A 16146-nucleotide genomic window follows, 5' to 3' on the forward strand; every position below is an offset into this window, starting at 1 on the left:
AAATTGAGACCTTACTGCCTTGACAGGAACGGGAGATAAAAAAATAAATTTCTTTGCCCTCTACGCATCCGCACATCTAAATACAGAGGACGTGACTTTTTTTATCTGGCTCCGTTCCATTGGAACAAACTCCCCTTGACCATTAGAGTATGCACAGACTTTGCTGGCTTCAAGAAATAGCTTAAAACCTGGTTGTTTTAATTAGCAGCTATTGACACTATGTATATACATTTTGTATAACATAACTCACACAATATTCAAGTGCCTATACACATTCTCTAATCCCTTTAAAGCTTCCAAAGCGGTCCACAAAAGACAAAGGACTAATTCCAGACCTCTGTCCTTCATTGTTAGTTGGCACTCCTAAGTGTGCTTCACTTGCTGGCACACATTCCATACAATGCTGAAGTGGAATGAGAGGCATTAGTTGTGTGAGGGGAGATGCTAATAACAGATATCATCTGCCATGAATTGCCTGTACCCTTCTTCAAGTAGCTACCATATTATCAACAACCCCTGAACAGTAGCACTGATCCCTTCTATCAAGCAACTAAGGTGTAAGTGCTCAGTCACCGTACAATACTGATACAGGGAAAAAGAGGTGTGGGTTGGTAGATAATGACAGAGGTAGATTCCATTGTTGCTTTTTATCAGTTCTTTTATCTCTTCTCCTCTCATGCAAAGTCTTGCAAACACCTAACAAATAGCTGCAGTGCCTATATCTGTCAAGCAGTAATAGGGTTTTAACCTTCACACAGAACCGTTTATAAATACCTTTCTTAGAAAGTAAAGAGAGAACAAAAAAAACAGGCAGTATCACATATGAAAAATAATACAAACATTTTATGTCTTAATGACTTATAAACATAAGCATTACCTGATGTTAGGAGCAGAGTTAAAGTCTTCAGTACAATGGTCAATATATTTATATTTGCATTATGTAACGACAGCACATTAAGAATCTGCCTACAGCAAAAAAAGAAAACAACAGCAATTAGAAAGATACTCGATTATAGGATACATTTGAATTTTAATTGAATCTCAATAAGCCAAACCCCCATTTATTAGTTCTTTAACGGGTTTACTTACTAGAATTTCACGGAGGCAAGCAAGAGTAGTTCAGAATATATCACTTGTGTACTGGCAGTATTAATACATTTCAACAACTGGTGTAGAAATAAGTGTAAAGCTGTTTGCGATGGGTTCATATTTAGAATTGTGGAAGAAAATAGAAAATGTCATGCCAAGTTGTTTCCAAATACAGCCTCAACATTACTTAGCTATGACATTTAAATGTAGTTTGGAAATACATCTCACAAGCAACTCATACCCAGAAGCGATGTAGTATTTTTTTGAAGCTCTAGTAGAGATGAGATTTTATCACCACCTCTCCTGGCTACGGGGCGATTTATGTATGACTTCCCTTTCCTGGCTGCACCACAGGCGCCTGCCAGAGCCCCAATAATGGCCATACCTGGTGCTTACATGTCTTTACATACAGAGCTGCCAAGGTTTCAGATTGCCATGAGTGACATTTTCATAATTTCAGTGAAATTATGAGTGACATTTTAACGACTATGAGTGACACTTTGTTATGAGCAAAAATCAAGCAACGAAGACGAGGGAAACATATAGGGGCATGGCAGGCAGCTAGGAATGAAGCAAATGTTAGCAGACATAGCAAGTTATCAACATCAGGCACACTTACTTCATTTCACACATCATGCAAACATTGTACATCAGGCCCAACCTCTTTCCTGCAATGCTTTCTTTGACATATCAATTTGCTAATGGTAAATGAGTAAATGTGCAGTTTAATTTGTCGTAAAAGTAGTAATTTTCTAACAGAAACAGCCTCCCCAATCTCAGGGAAAACAGAGGACGGGCACTAGGTTCAGGCGGCCGTTTCATCTGCCACCTGAGGCTACCCCGTACACTGTCGTCCTAACAGGGGTGTCAGAACTGCCAGATGGCTCGGATGAGCCCCCGTGGTCACTGAGGAACAAAGTTCTGCAATGGTTAAGTCAAAACAGACCCATACAGCCATCGCATCTTAGCAGAATAAACTCAGTGAGAAGAGTGTATTGGATTGGGGACACGAAAAAAAGCTTACAGGGTGACTGTGTTATAGTCAATTGTGACGATCCTGCCATGGTTGACTATATTTCTTCCTGGCCTGCGCTCGAAAAAAGGGGGGGGGGGTTGACGTACAGCGTCTTGTGATACAACTGGTTGGGATGAAGTCCAAGACTGGCCTTGGACGCAGGTGGGGTACACCAATAGAAGTAGAAACAGGAATAGCAATAATTACTGGAACAGAGGCTGGGATTCTCGCCCCTGGTACCATAGCAGAGGAAACCCAAATCCTGATTATTGGAGGGGGGCTCCTACAAGGAACAGATACGACTGCTTAGACATGGTCGATTGACCAGTAATCTTAGCTCCCCAATTTAAGATCCATGATGACCTTCCCCAGGTAGAAAGCACTAATCCCGTGATGACAGAGACTACATCAGATCATGACACGGGTGGTGTAAAATTGTCAGGCCAACATCTAACAGATAAATCTAGTAAGCCACTGATGGAGAATGGACCTGAGTCCAAAACCGAAACCACCTGTATGCATTCACATCTGAGCACAGTAGATAAGATTAAGAGTCAAATCCATAATGAGATTGGAGCCCTGCCCATGGGCATTGTCCCACTAACTAGTCAGGAAGAATCCAGTCCACCCAATGAGGGGAAATTTTCACTAAAAATAACATCATGGAATATTGCTGGGCTGGCAAAAAAAATGCGGGACCAGTTATTCCTAACTTTTATGGAAAGGCAGGACATAATCTGCCTACAGGAGTGCTGGGACCTAGATGAGACCCACATCGAGGGTTTTAGCACCTTCTATGTTCCCTCGATCCAGGGCAACCGAGGCAGAGGCTCTGGGGGACTGTGTATTTTCACTTCTAACCTCTGCAATATAGAACAGAGTATGTATGAGGCAAGCGGACCGAAAGCAGGCGCAGGGAGCCTATTACAAGGCCTGTTTATTAAATCGAACGGGCGCTCCTTTTTCCTGATCAACCTTTATAACAACGCGCCAAAAGTTGAGGTTAAAACCTTAATAGCGGAGTTGGACTCACTGTTAAAGAAAGGTGGGCAGGCGGCAGACTGCTTACTTATAGCAGGGGATTTTAATTGCCACTTATGCCCCTATAGTCAAACAAAAAATTGTGGCATCTTTGACTTAAAAGGGGATCCTACTACGCACTTTGAACACTCCACAGGGGGCAACCTGTTAAATCAACTTATGCATGAGTGGGATTTGGCCTTCGCAAATGAACTCTGTCAGCCACCTGTAGCGTTCCAGACAACTTTTTTTGGCCATGGGGCAGGCACTGTAATTGACTTTATTTTAGTCTCTAACAGAAATCAAGGCTGGGTGGGGGGTTTTGATACGGAGGATCTAGCAATAAGCGACCATTTTCCTATCAGCACCTCCCTTAGTCTAGGGAAATCGGGGACCCAAAAAACAAGTACTATGAATATACTTCATGGTCATTCAGTGGCGCTGGCCAGAAAAAATGGCTACGCCATTAAATGGGCAAAAATTGAACCTACAAACTTTCTAAAAGACCTAGTACGGAAAGAATCTAGACAATTTGCCACCTGTTTGGAACCAAGTACCAACCCCGAGCTAATAATACAAGCGTATGAAGGGATCAAAGCCACAATAAATGCCAAGTTAACTAAAAAATTAAAGTTAGGGGAAGACACAAGATTACATGGCTGGTTCAATCGAGCCTGTACTAAAGCACACAAAGCCCTCTTACAGGCCTTAAAGACCGTCCCTAGGGATAGCGGCCTGGTTAAGGAGGCGAGACAAGCTTATAAGCAGACCCTTCGAACTAGACAGAAAGAACTCAAAAACGCAGCCTGGGAAGCCCTGATAAAGGCAAGCGCTTTAAGGGACAACACGTCGTTCTGGAAAGAAATTAATGCCCCCTTCTTTTTGGATAGGAAGGTAGACACCATGGAAATAGGCATACCAGAAGATGTTTGGGTTAATTATTTTACCTCCCTCTATAAGAAAGAATCACTTGCTTCGATCCCACAAGATGAGATGGATGCGGGGCGAGGGGTTCTTTCACCGCTTCAGGAAAATTTCCCACTAAAAGTAATGTTTACCCCTGTAGACGTGGAACAAGCGATTTGCCAGAGCGCTAGTTTAAAGGCCCCTGGACCTGATGGAGTCCCTATTGATTTGTTTAAAGGGAACGTAGATCTTTGGGCCCCTTTACTAGCAAATGTATTGAATGCTTACACTAAACTAGGCTTTCCCAACACATGGAATGAAGCAATAGTTATCCCAATATTTAAAAAAGGGGACAGACAAGACCCAAAATGTTACCGCCCCATCTCCCTGTTAGATAACCTAATGAAAGTAGCAGGCAGGGTGTTGCTAACCAAATTACAAACCTGGTCTAAGAGCAATGGGACACTCTCAAAATTCCAATATGGTTTTAAGTCGGGTTTGGGAACCATAGAGCAGGGTCTAAACCTGTCCCTCATAATGAACAAATATATTGGAACAAAAAAAGGGAATCTGTTCTTAACATTCGTTGATTTAACTTCGGCGTTTGATTGTCTGGATCATGGAATGCTGTGGAAAACCCTGACCAAAATGGGGATAGATAAAAATATCTTAAGTTTTATCCAGGAGTTGTATAGAGATGCAGGCGCCACGGTGAGATTTGGCAAAAATGGCGAGCAAACTAGAAAATTTCCCATAGCAAAGGGTGTTCGCCAAGGCTGCATACTTGCGCCATTTCTATTCAACCTGTACATCAACGAGGTAGCAGTTTCTTTGAATGATCTGGAGGTGGACTACCCCAAGATAAATGGTCTCGCAGTCCCACTATTGTTATACGCCGATGATGCGGTGATCATGGCCCGCACACAGCGGGGACTCCAAAAGGCACTAACGGGCTTTGCAACCTTCATGAGCTCTAGAGGCCTAAAAATAAACGTGGGGAAAACTTTCACGATGTCATGTACCACCAGTAAAAAAGTTCCCGATTGCAAAACCTTTGTAAATGATTCAAAGATAGCTATGTCTAAAAGTTTTCTTACCTGGGCATTATTTTTAACAATAGGGGGACATGGCCCGCAGCGATCACCTCCCGGAACCTGGCCTTTGCCCGCTCAATAGGGGCGGTCAAGCAATTTGCTAAAAGACTCGGCGGGAAACCGGTAGACACACTACTTAAGATTTATGCAGCAAAATGTGTGTCTACAGCTGTGTATGGGGCGGGGATCTGGGGACTTGCAGACAGCTCTCAAATTCAAAGGGTGGAAAATGCTTTCCTGAGGTATCTTTTAGGAGTCCCGCGTTCCACATCTACTACCATATGCCACAATGAACTGGACAGATCCCATATTAGTGATCTGATAAAGATAGCGCCAGTCATGCTGTGGTACAAGATTTGGACATGCGAGGACACGACCTTCAATAGGGAAGTAATTCATGATTGCCTGCAGCAAGCCAAGGGCTCCAAGCAGCCATGGCTGGCCTATGTTAAAAAATTCTTGAATTCCATCGGCCAACCAGAATTTTTTTCAAACCCAACCTCATGTGCCCAAATGTCAAAAAAAGTATTAAAAGAGACATGCCTTGGTCTACTGGAGGAGAGGAGGTATTATCTAGAGGGGAATAAGTCTACCATCGTAGCCCATCGCCAGATCCTCCATGATCATGGCCTTCATCCTTACCTGGCGCCAAATTTTTCATGTTATCATAGAATGTTTTTAGCACGATTGAGGACGGATTCTTTTTTCAGGCTAATAACGTTCCCTGTTCCAAATGACTGGTCTAGGAATTTGATAAAATGCCCGTGTGATGGAGTAGCCACCCAGTCTAATATACATTGCATTCTTTTCTGCCAGTATTACCAGTGGGGTAGGAAAAAACACCTGCTACCACTATTAAAGCTGTGGGGCCTGAGAAGTTGCAAAACTGCCCTCCATAGATTGTATTTGCTCCAAGATGAGCTTACTATTGTAGTGGTGATAACATTTCTGTCATTCATTATAACATGTAGAGGAACCATGAGAAGTGATTAGAAGGCTGAGGGTTTGTATGAGTATTATTCTGTGCCTAATAACACCATATAATACATAAATATGCTTTATTTACCTCAACCGTTCTACCAACCCAATGAACTTATTTTTCTACCAAACGTATTTTATGAAAAGATTTTATGGCTTTAGGATTAGATTAATTGATTGATAAATGTAACAAAGTGTATTTGTTGCAGTGATTCCGTTTTAATCATCAAGTTTTTAATGTTGTGTTTTTGAATGTACCTTGTATTGTTTGCTTTTATGGTGTTTGTCAAATACCGAATAAAGTTATCTTTGAATCTTTGAACAGAAATAAGAAAGTTGAAAATGTATAGTTCTTGCCAAGATGTGAAGTTTTTAACAAGCCTTCACAAATCTCTTTACATCCTCGGGCATGGCTGCATGGATCAGTATCACACATCACTGACTGGCACATTCCTGCTTGAAACACGGAAGCAGGCCGCTGAAGACGTTCATAATGACCATGCTATGAATGCAAAAGAGTATGTTATTGAGCAGAGAGATATCATTAGGATTTCACTTACTTAGCGAGGCTGGCGAATAATTCAGCAACGGGCCGCCTCAAGGTCGCAATGACTCCCGCGGAAAACAAAAACACAGCAGTCAGGCATGCCCCTGGGGCTCAGCGCAACTCTGCGCAGAAGTGAAGTGCAATGGTGGTGTGTTCTCTGGGCTGCTGAGAAACCACTCCAGCGTCGACCGGCATGGTCAGTGTGGTTCACTCAGCAGCCGTTGGATCGTCGGGTCTGCTCGCTGGATCGGCCTTTAATTTACCGTGACACACGCAGGAGCAGCACTGCCATTGCCAATACAGGCAGACTGAATCTTTGTCATCGTGAACTAGCGTGCAGCTGCCAGCTGCAGCAGTAAGAAGTCTGAGGCCTTGGCTATTTAACTAAACGTGCTCCGCTCTGACTCAGAGTCATGGGGGTCACTGACTGAGAGACTCCTCGCCAGGGTCTCTCAGGCCACAAACGCAGTTTTATTTTTTGTGGCCGGCGCTCACCTCAGCTGTGCACGAAGACAGTGCAGCAAACCACCAGCCACGAACGACGGCGAGGACTCCCACTCGATTTAAGTGGCCCGCACATTATAACCAGTATAACTCAGTATGAGCTTTACCTACTTCTTCAACCCATTGTTCATGAAGGAACACACACATCATCTAAAAGACGTACCGTTGCTTTGGTGCTTCCCATTGAAGGAAAACATCCATAATACCCTCAAGATCATACTGTGTAGCGTACGTAACCCATTTACGCGCCATGTGATCCAAAACTGTACGCTCATTAGCATCAGGTAATTGACTACGTGATTGTCTACGCTCAACAACAGGAGACCTACCCAATGGTCCCAACAAAGGAGAAAAGAAACTAGAAACTGCAGCAGTCATTCTCTGTCTAGTAGAAGGAGAAGGTGTCAGAATAGGAGAAGACTGAACAATGGTATAAGAATCCAAAGTCGGAACAGAAGGAGCATTATAGATAGGCGTAGGAGTAGCAGATGAAGGAGGAGGCAAAGTTGGCGGCCCCTGAGGAGGCTACGCCAAAGGAATAGCAACCAACGGCAGAGGAGCTGGCTGTAGAGGAATCGCAGGTGGCAAAGCAACCGGAGGTTGCGCAACTACAACTGGTGGTGGTGGTACCGTAGCATTCTGTGCATAAGGGGATGGCGAACTCAATAGATGCAACAAAGGATCTTTCGCAAGATCTTTCTTCTCTTCCTGATCTTTAGGTGGTAAAGCTGGGAAGCACTTATCTACCGCTAACTTCCTAACCCTAAGCATCCGTTCGCTCTCTTGCTCTTCCTCATTATCCCTAAACGTTATAGCAGCTTGCACCATTGACAAACCTCGTTCTCGTTTATTCTTCTTCGCTAATTTAATTTCTTTCTGTTTGGCTTCTTTGCGCCATATGCGGAAAGAGTCAAACATTGCCGGCCGGGCTTTCTTCTTAAACAATTTAACCTCGAGATTATCTAAAATCTCTGTTTCAAGGCTACCATAACGGGGCCACTGTAGGACATCGTCGTTCTTCGTATATTTTACCTAGATGTCATTATAACCAATGGGGCCCACTCCATGCTTCACATAAAGCTCATAAGTTGGAGTTCCAATCGGAGGAACCGGACACAAATCCTCCAACCGGGAATCCTTAGAACAACCACAACCAAATATCTTTCCAAGTCTGCTAAGACCAGGCATCTTCGCTCACTAGCCTAGCTTCAAACTTCAAGGGATATCTCAAAAACGATAGCCTCGTGAATACACTAGTCCCTTGGCTTTGGGGCCTGCAGGTACCAAATCAAAGCGATCCACGAAGGGATACCAAAACAAAACTAAGGACTGGGAGACGCTCCACTCATACTTAACTGAAATGTCGATGGCGTCACCAGAAGACCCGTCTATCGTCTCGCTCTACAAATCATCTATGGCTCCAAGACAGGGCGACAGTCAGGGCAGCAGTCCTTCGTAGCCGTCGGAAGGCGGGGAACCTCGCAGCAAAGACTTTCGGACCACGACGACATACAGGGGTTGATGAAGTGGCAGGCCTTCCTCCAGAATTTCCACACGAAGCTCTCCACGATCTTCGGGCTTGGACCGATACCATCTGAAGTCGCCCTACGTTGGGCGCCAACTGAAGAACACGGGACACTTCTCGATGACGTCAAAGACCAAATTTTATTGGCTGCAACCAGGAACAGAGAGCTACGAAGCACAACACGGGCGGTTCGCTAGAGACTGCACACTTTCAATGAGCCAAGCATGGTCTTTTATGCCAAAAATCACATTCCAAAGTAGCATCGCTTACACACAAACTGACCAATGACAATGTGACATTTCAAAAGTAGCGTATGACGACAATCCCATTTTCCGTTGTCCAGCCCACCAGAAATGACCAAGCAAATTCCAACTTTCCTGTTCGATCAAACCCATCATAAAACCGTAACCCAAATCAGTGTATATGTTGTAAAGGAAGGAGCAGAAACAGATTGGAAGCAAGATGGAAGGGTGGGTGCAGTGTACTGTAAATTCGGCAATGTCCTGCTCTTTGATCACTATCTGACCAGCTTGCCTAACAAGGAACTGGCTCAGCGAGGTCAGCCTCGGGCAAGGGAGTCAGTTCGGCCAGGTCATTCAGGAGTCAGTTAAGGTGTACGTGTCCAAAGGACTCGCTCGGCCGCAGTCATCGGCCTATGTGAGGGCAACCACACAAAATGGCTGCCGTACACAAAATGGAACCCAAGGGTCCAAACGGAATCCCTGAATACGTAGTGTTCTCATTGATCGATTAAGACAAAAACACTCGTACACACCGCACTCGTGATTAGCGGTCCGCAGACACCAACATCGTCTATTTCCGACGACCTTTATTGAACGGGTTCGGAACTACCGAACCTCAGACCCTCAAACTACGGAACTACATTGTCCGCCCTCTCGCTCTGCTTTATATCGGTCTTGTAGCCCCCGGGGCACCACCCCTATTCACGGGCCTCCTCTTGCAGATTACACACCTTCTGGCCCTTTCTCTTTTCCCCAGCGGGGCCACCGGCCACCCGCCTTTCTACTTGGCCTGCTCTTCCTGGTCTTAGTGGTGCCGCTCCAGCAGCCCCTAACAACCTTTCTCTGAGCCATTCATGCTCAGTCACAATCGTATGCGCTGGCGGTAGGCCTCCGGTGATCCCCGGCCCCCTCGGTCTCCGGATTGTCTTTGGACTGCTCCGCAGTTCCTGGGCTCTGGCTCCGGATTGGCTGCCTCTGCCACCACCTAGACTCGCTGCTGGAACCACCCATTCTCCTCACCTACAATGTGAGGGGCTCGTCCTTCTGCAGTCATCCCGCGGCCCACCAGTCCCCTCTGCGCATTCACCACCCATGCGGTCGTGGGCGTCCGATCTCGGGGGCCCACTTGTGTCACTCGCTTCCGGCGGGAGATCGACCTTCTCCTCTGCCCCCCGGTCCAGATGGCTCCCTAGTCACCCCTCCTGCCGCGGGCACCAGTCGACAGCTCTGGCAGCCGATGCTCCACAAGGGAGGGCTGCCACAACACCTCTTTTCTCTGCTCCGCTCCATCCACTTGAGGTCCCAGGCTGCTCGTGGCTCTCTAGGCCTCACTTTAAGCCGTCCTCCCTGGCGCTCATCCTCGCCGGTCCGATGCTGGTCGCTGTTCTGGGCACCCTGTAAATGTAAATGTAAATTGATACTTGTATAGCGCACTACTCACCCGCAAGGGTCTCAAGGCGCTTGTACGAATACCGCTGTGGAACCCATCCTGGCTTTCCCTGTGAGGCGTCCACACCTGGGCACCCACAAGGTGGAGGAGAGGCATCCTTAGAGTTGTGGGGGCCGTTGCGGAGATTAAGCAAGCTATTGCCCAGAGTTGCAGAGTGGGACTCAACGATTGGAATAGGCACCTAGGCGAGAATTATCAGGTCCATGGAATTTTAAACCCAAGACCCGCCGAGGCGGGGAATTGAACCCTGGTCCCGGGCTAGACCTCTGCATCAGGGTCCCCAAGGGGACCTCTGTCGGCTCTCAGGCATGGTCTGCGCCCTCACCGCCCCCCACCAATCTGGTCGGGTCCGGCCGCCATTTCCATCTCCCTGCCTTGCAGATGCGCGGGACACATTTGCTCTCAAGCAGGCCTCCAGCCCTGAGTTTCTCACTGTAATCATTGATGGGACGAAGGTTTGCCCCCCTCCCCCTCGATTCCGGACCTCTGGAGGGTATAAATCGCTGATTTGGGCCGATATGGACTCCCGGGAGGGGGGAGACGATGTGAAACGCGGCTTACCCGCTCGCCAAACATTTCTTTTTTAGAGTGGCACACCTCTTTTACACTCTGAATCTCACCAACAATTCACGGTTCCCATTTACTTAAACTGTGGTGAGGTAGGAGTAGTGGATGAAAGAAACTGCTAAAAAGAATTCTCCGCAAAGTCAAAAAATTATTTGCCACACTACCCTGTAGTACAGTCAGAATTTTTTGTTTTTATCTCCTTATTTCAAACAAAAAGTCTGCATAGTTCAACCTTCTTTTAATGTCTTTTGACAGTGTTGAAAAATAAATGCACAACTCTGATTTTCAAAATTTTATCAGAAGCTCCCAATGAACATGCCCTTTACAGTGGCACAACTCGCCATTTGTATGAAGTCACAGGAGTAAACATGGTAGACAAGCACTGCTTTTAAGCTAACCAAATTCCAAATACTTTTACCAAATTATATAATTGAATTCACCTTTTTCATCCATTAACGCACCTCTATTTATCCAAAGGAAGCAATTCAATTATATACTTTTAGATCTTTAACATTGCAAGCATGTTTAACCATGAACATTCCAGCGCATCACTCGCAGGGATCTTCAGACAGTAAACTTAATTTCATAGCAACATCTAGTGGATTTTAATGATGAAAGTTAAAAACAAGAGTGACACTGTTCTCACACGCAGCGCTATCTTGTGGTAAGCATGGAGTATTTTGTATACTTTTATTTTGATATCAAAAGAATGAATAGGCAATACCTTTAACCCTGCATATATCAATAGTCAACCAATGTTTTCTTACTGGTAAGCCGGTGCTATAGCATGGCACAGCAAACACCTCATTACTGATATATGTGTTATCAGCAGGACACTAGTCTAAATCCAAACACATATCCAGTGTTTAGTGGTGAATACAATAGTTACCATCAAAATGGCTTATAGTGACAGTTCCTTTGTGCATTGCTTAGATACTTCAAAACTGAGGAACAAAGCAAGGTATGTGAACCAATTATTTAATATTTTTAAAACTCAGAAAAAATCTTACTGATGAAAACTCAGTATCTCCCAATCTGTTTCAACATCTTGTGCTGGACAAATTTCCTCCAAAGTGTCGGGGCAAACTTCTATTAATCTGCAAAGAAGTGACCAACCAATCTGAAAAATAAAACACAATCATGTTTAGAAATGTACTACAGAGGTCAGAATGATAGCTCTGATTTTATATTTGTTTACGGGAACATTTTATATGAAAGACTAATTATAATCACAAGATTGCAGACGGCTCATTGTGCCAAAAGTACACAGTTGTATAAAAATGAAACCTATTTAAAATCATTTTATCAACCTTATAAACCCATTTGCGCTTGGTCAACAAAATTCAGCTGAAAGAATCTGCCCTCACAATATCCATGGCCACACCATGATCTGCGGGCACCTAGGAACAAAAGCAACAACCCGAAATCTGGTACATTGCCCTTCGAAGCCAATGGGTCCTCTTGATTAAATAATGCATTGCTGTAGTGCGTTGGTCAGGCATGCTGTCCAAACCTTGCACTAGTGAATGGAAAGCTATTAGTTTGACTTGTGGGGGGAACTTACCAAACGTCGCCCTTTGCTGAGAGCCTTTGCGGAGAGAGCACTCTCTGTTCCTGCAGCCGTAATCCTTTGTTTGCCTGACCGCCCGCCTCCCGCCGCCAGACCCCAGCACCATCACCGGGTCCGGCCGCTGTGTGGAGCGCGGCTGTGGGGTCAGAAAACTACAAGACCCAGAATCCCTGGAGACGCAGTCCGCGTCATTCACGCGCCAGGCGGCGCTTAAAGCTGAGGCCACCCCGGTCGAAGGGGGGAACTTACCAAACGTCGCCCTTTGCTGAGAGCCTTTGCGGAGAGAGCACTCTCTGTTCCTGCAGCCGTAATCCTTTGTTTGCCTGACCGCCCGCCTCCCGCCGCCAGACCCCAGCACCATCACCGGGTCCGGCCGCTGTGTGGAGCGCGGCTGTGGGGTCAGAAAACTACAAGACCCAGAATCCCTGGAGACGCAGTCCGCGTCATTCACGCGCCAGGCGGCGCTTAAAGCTGAGGCCACCCCGGTCGAAGGGGGGAACTTACCAAACGTCGCCCTTTGCTGAGAGCCTTTGCGGAGAGAGCACTCTCTGTTCCTGCAGCCGTAATCCTTTGTTTGCCTGACCGCCCGCCTCCCGCCGCCAGACCCCAGCACCATCACCGGGTCCGGCCGCTGTGTGGAGCGCGGCTGTGGGGTCAGAAAACTACAAGACCCAGAATCCCTGGAGACGCAGTCCGCGTCATTCACGCGCCAGGCGGCGCTTAAAGCTGAGGCCACCCCGGTCGAAGGGGGGAACTTACCAAACGTCGCCCTTTGCTGAGAGCCTTTGCGGAGAGAGCACTCTCTGTTCCTGCAGCCGTAATCCTTTGTTTGCCTGACCGCCCGCCTCCCGCCGCCAGACCCCAGCACCATCACCGGGTCCGGCCGCTGTGTGGAGCGCGGCTGTGGGGTCAGAAAACTACAAGACCCAGAATCCCTGGAGACGCAGTCCGCGTCATTCACGCGCCAGGCGGCGCTTAAAGCTGAGGCCACCCCGGTCGAAGGGGGGAACTTACCAAACGTCGCCCTTTGCTGAGAGCCTTTGCGGAGAGAGCACTCTCTGTTCCTGCAGCCGTAATCCTTTGTTTGCCTGACCGCCCGCCTCCCGCCGCCAGACCCCAGCACCATCACCGGGTCCGGCCGCTGTGTGGAGCGCGGCTGTGGGGTCAGAAAACTACAAGACCCAGAATCCCTGGAGACGCAGTCCGCGTCATTCACGCGCCAGGCGGCGCTTAAAGCTGAGGCCACCCCGGTCGAAGGGGGGAACTTACCAAACGTCGCCCTTTGCTGAGAGCCTTTGCGGAGAGAGCACTCTCTGTTCCTGCAGCCGTAATCCTTTGTTTGCCTGACCGCCCGCCTCCCGCCGCCAGACCCCAGCACCATCACCGGGTCCGGCCGCTGTGTGGAGCGCGGCTGTGGGGTCAGAAAACTACAAGACCCAGAATCCCTGGAGACGCAGTCCGCGGCATTCACGCGCCAGGCGGCGCTTAAAGCTGAGGCCACCCCCGTCTCGCGGGACGCGAGCGGGACGCCGGGCGAAGCCCGGGCCAAGGGCGGGCCCGTTTCAGCCCGTTCCAGACTGTGCAGGACTGGACTGGGCCACGGTATTTCCATTCATTGTTATATATTACTGCTTAAGTACTATACTGTTGAACATTACTTCTGCATTAGCCCTATACACATCCGAACTCTCGCAGTACTAGATTCCATCCAACAATGAATAAACGGACCAGAAGCAAAAAGACCTCCAGTCTAACTGACATCACCGGCCCACTAGACTTATTTATCACAAAGACTCATGAGGTCATAGATAATAGTATACAGATACTACAACGCAGGGTATCACACGAACTGGAGGTCGCAAGAAGGTCTTCCATGGGGCCTCTGGCCTCTGCACAAACCCCCCAAAAGGGTCCAACCGCCCCCCTGCTTAAACAGGTCGACAATATGAACGTACAAATTCACACAGTACCAAATAGTGTTGACTTATCCGCTACCCAACTCTCTTTGGGGTCCAACTCCTCTGAGGATTTGGAATCAACACCGGACCTACAGTTCTCCCAAAATACACAGGATATTGTAGATATTGTAGATCTTGACCCCACAGGTAACGGGGAGGGGGCCATAGCAAAGAAGCCAACCACATATATAGACAATGCCCCACATGAGGCAGCATCAGCTGCGCAAAACACCAAGACCTCTCTTAAACCTACCACTAACATCATTGCGCCTGGTCAACCAATTTCTATTAATAATGGCGCTAATTGCACAGTATTACCCCATGTCTCTTGCCCTAGAGAGCCTCTAGGAACACAAACACTGGGTGCGGACACACAGAAACCATGCTCTGCTTGTATAACATTACACGACTTTATTACAAGCAGTCTGGGGCGATTGCTAAAACATCACCTGCAACCCCTAGAGAAGAGCATTATGGTTATAGAGAAACAACTAGCTAAATTAAATGCTCCAGCATTTAAGCAAAACACACTAGGCACGCTTGTGAAGGGTCCTGGAACTGTAAATAGTACAAATTTGAAGGCCCAACGTCCAACTACAACAGGCATTCAGCCTAAGCCTCAACCTCCCAAAAAAGCTGTAAACCCAGAAGCACAAAAATCTGATAACCATAATACACAACTTACCCCACATCCTGTGACAACAGAAGGGCCGGGAAAACAAAAAGGCCCCATCGAGAACTCCCAAAAAACTCCGGCCTCGGCGGAGTCCACCATCCAAACAGCGAAACAAAAGGAGACCATACCATTATCCCAAAAAACCCAACCACCCCAACTACAAGCAAATGAGAGGAAGGCCCCAAGGTATAGACGCCCGATACATCTCCCGCCTGAAGCTACCCCGTATACTGTTATACTCACAGGGGTCACAGAGCTGGCTGATGGTACGGACGAACCCCCCTGGTCCCTGCGAAACAAGGTACTACAGTGGTTAAGCCAAAACAGACCCCTCCACCCATACAATCATGGCAGAATTGTTTCCATGAGGAGAGTGGCCTGGATTGGGGAAACTAAAAAATCTTTAAAAGGTGATTGCATTGTACTCAATTGTGAGGACCCCGATACAGCTGATTACATCTCCTCATGGCCAGCTTTAGAAAAAAGGGGGGGCGTCGACGTACAACGTCTTTCCTTTTTTTACCCCCCTCTAAATATTCCTAATTATGGTGATCCAAATAGTTGGGAGGAACCACAGGATTGGACCTGGACGCAGGTGGGGCACTATAATGGGAACAGAAATAGGTTCAGGAACAATAAGAACAACTGGAATGGTGGGTGGGACAATCATCCCTGGCCATTAAGAAGAGAGAATGCACACCCTGATTACTGGAGGGGGTTTCCCACGAGGAACAGGTATGAATGCTTGGATATGGTCGATTGACCAACAATGACAACAAACCCCAAACCCATAAATCTAGGCACTCCGGTAGATATCCTAATCAGTGAAGAGCAGACCGTCACTGTTAATAGATTATCAGTAGGGTACACGCCTGATCCTCCTCCACAGAATACACTTTGTACCCCCACAAGCCCACAGACTCCCATTCAACCACATAGGGAGAAAGGATTAAATCTGGAGGGTATAGAGAGCCCAATCCTCCAGGTAGCGGAAATAGAACCCAC

At 47.0% G+C, this 16146-nt stretch overlaps 1 protein-coding gene across 1 annotated transcript in view; it reads right to left on the bottom strand.

Annotated features, from left to right (window-relative positions):
- The window catches only part of LRRK2 (leucine rich repeat kinase 2), a 2096839-nt gene that overhangs the window by 1965845 nt on the left and 114848 nt on the right, over nucleotides 1-16146 (bottom strand). The window contains exons 3-4 of the mRNA XM_086967213.1: nucleotides 11948-12057; nucleotides 878-966 (exon numbers count right to left, since the gene is read on the bottom strand). Coding sequence (XP_086823339.1) covers nucleotides 878-966; nucleotides 11948-12057 — 199 coding nt within the window. The remainder of the gene's footprint in view (nucleotides 1-877; nucleotides 967-11947; nucleotides 12058-16146) is intronic.

Source organism: Lissotriton vulgaris, chromosome 1_1, assembly GCF_964263255.1.
Source record: "Lissotriton vulgaris chromosome 1_1, aLisVul1.2, whole genome shotgun sequence".
Lineage (NCBI taxonomy): Eukaryota > Metazoa > Chordata > Amphibia > Caudata > Salamandridae > Lissotriton > Lissotriton vulgaris.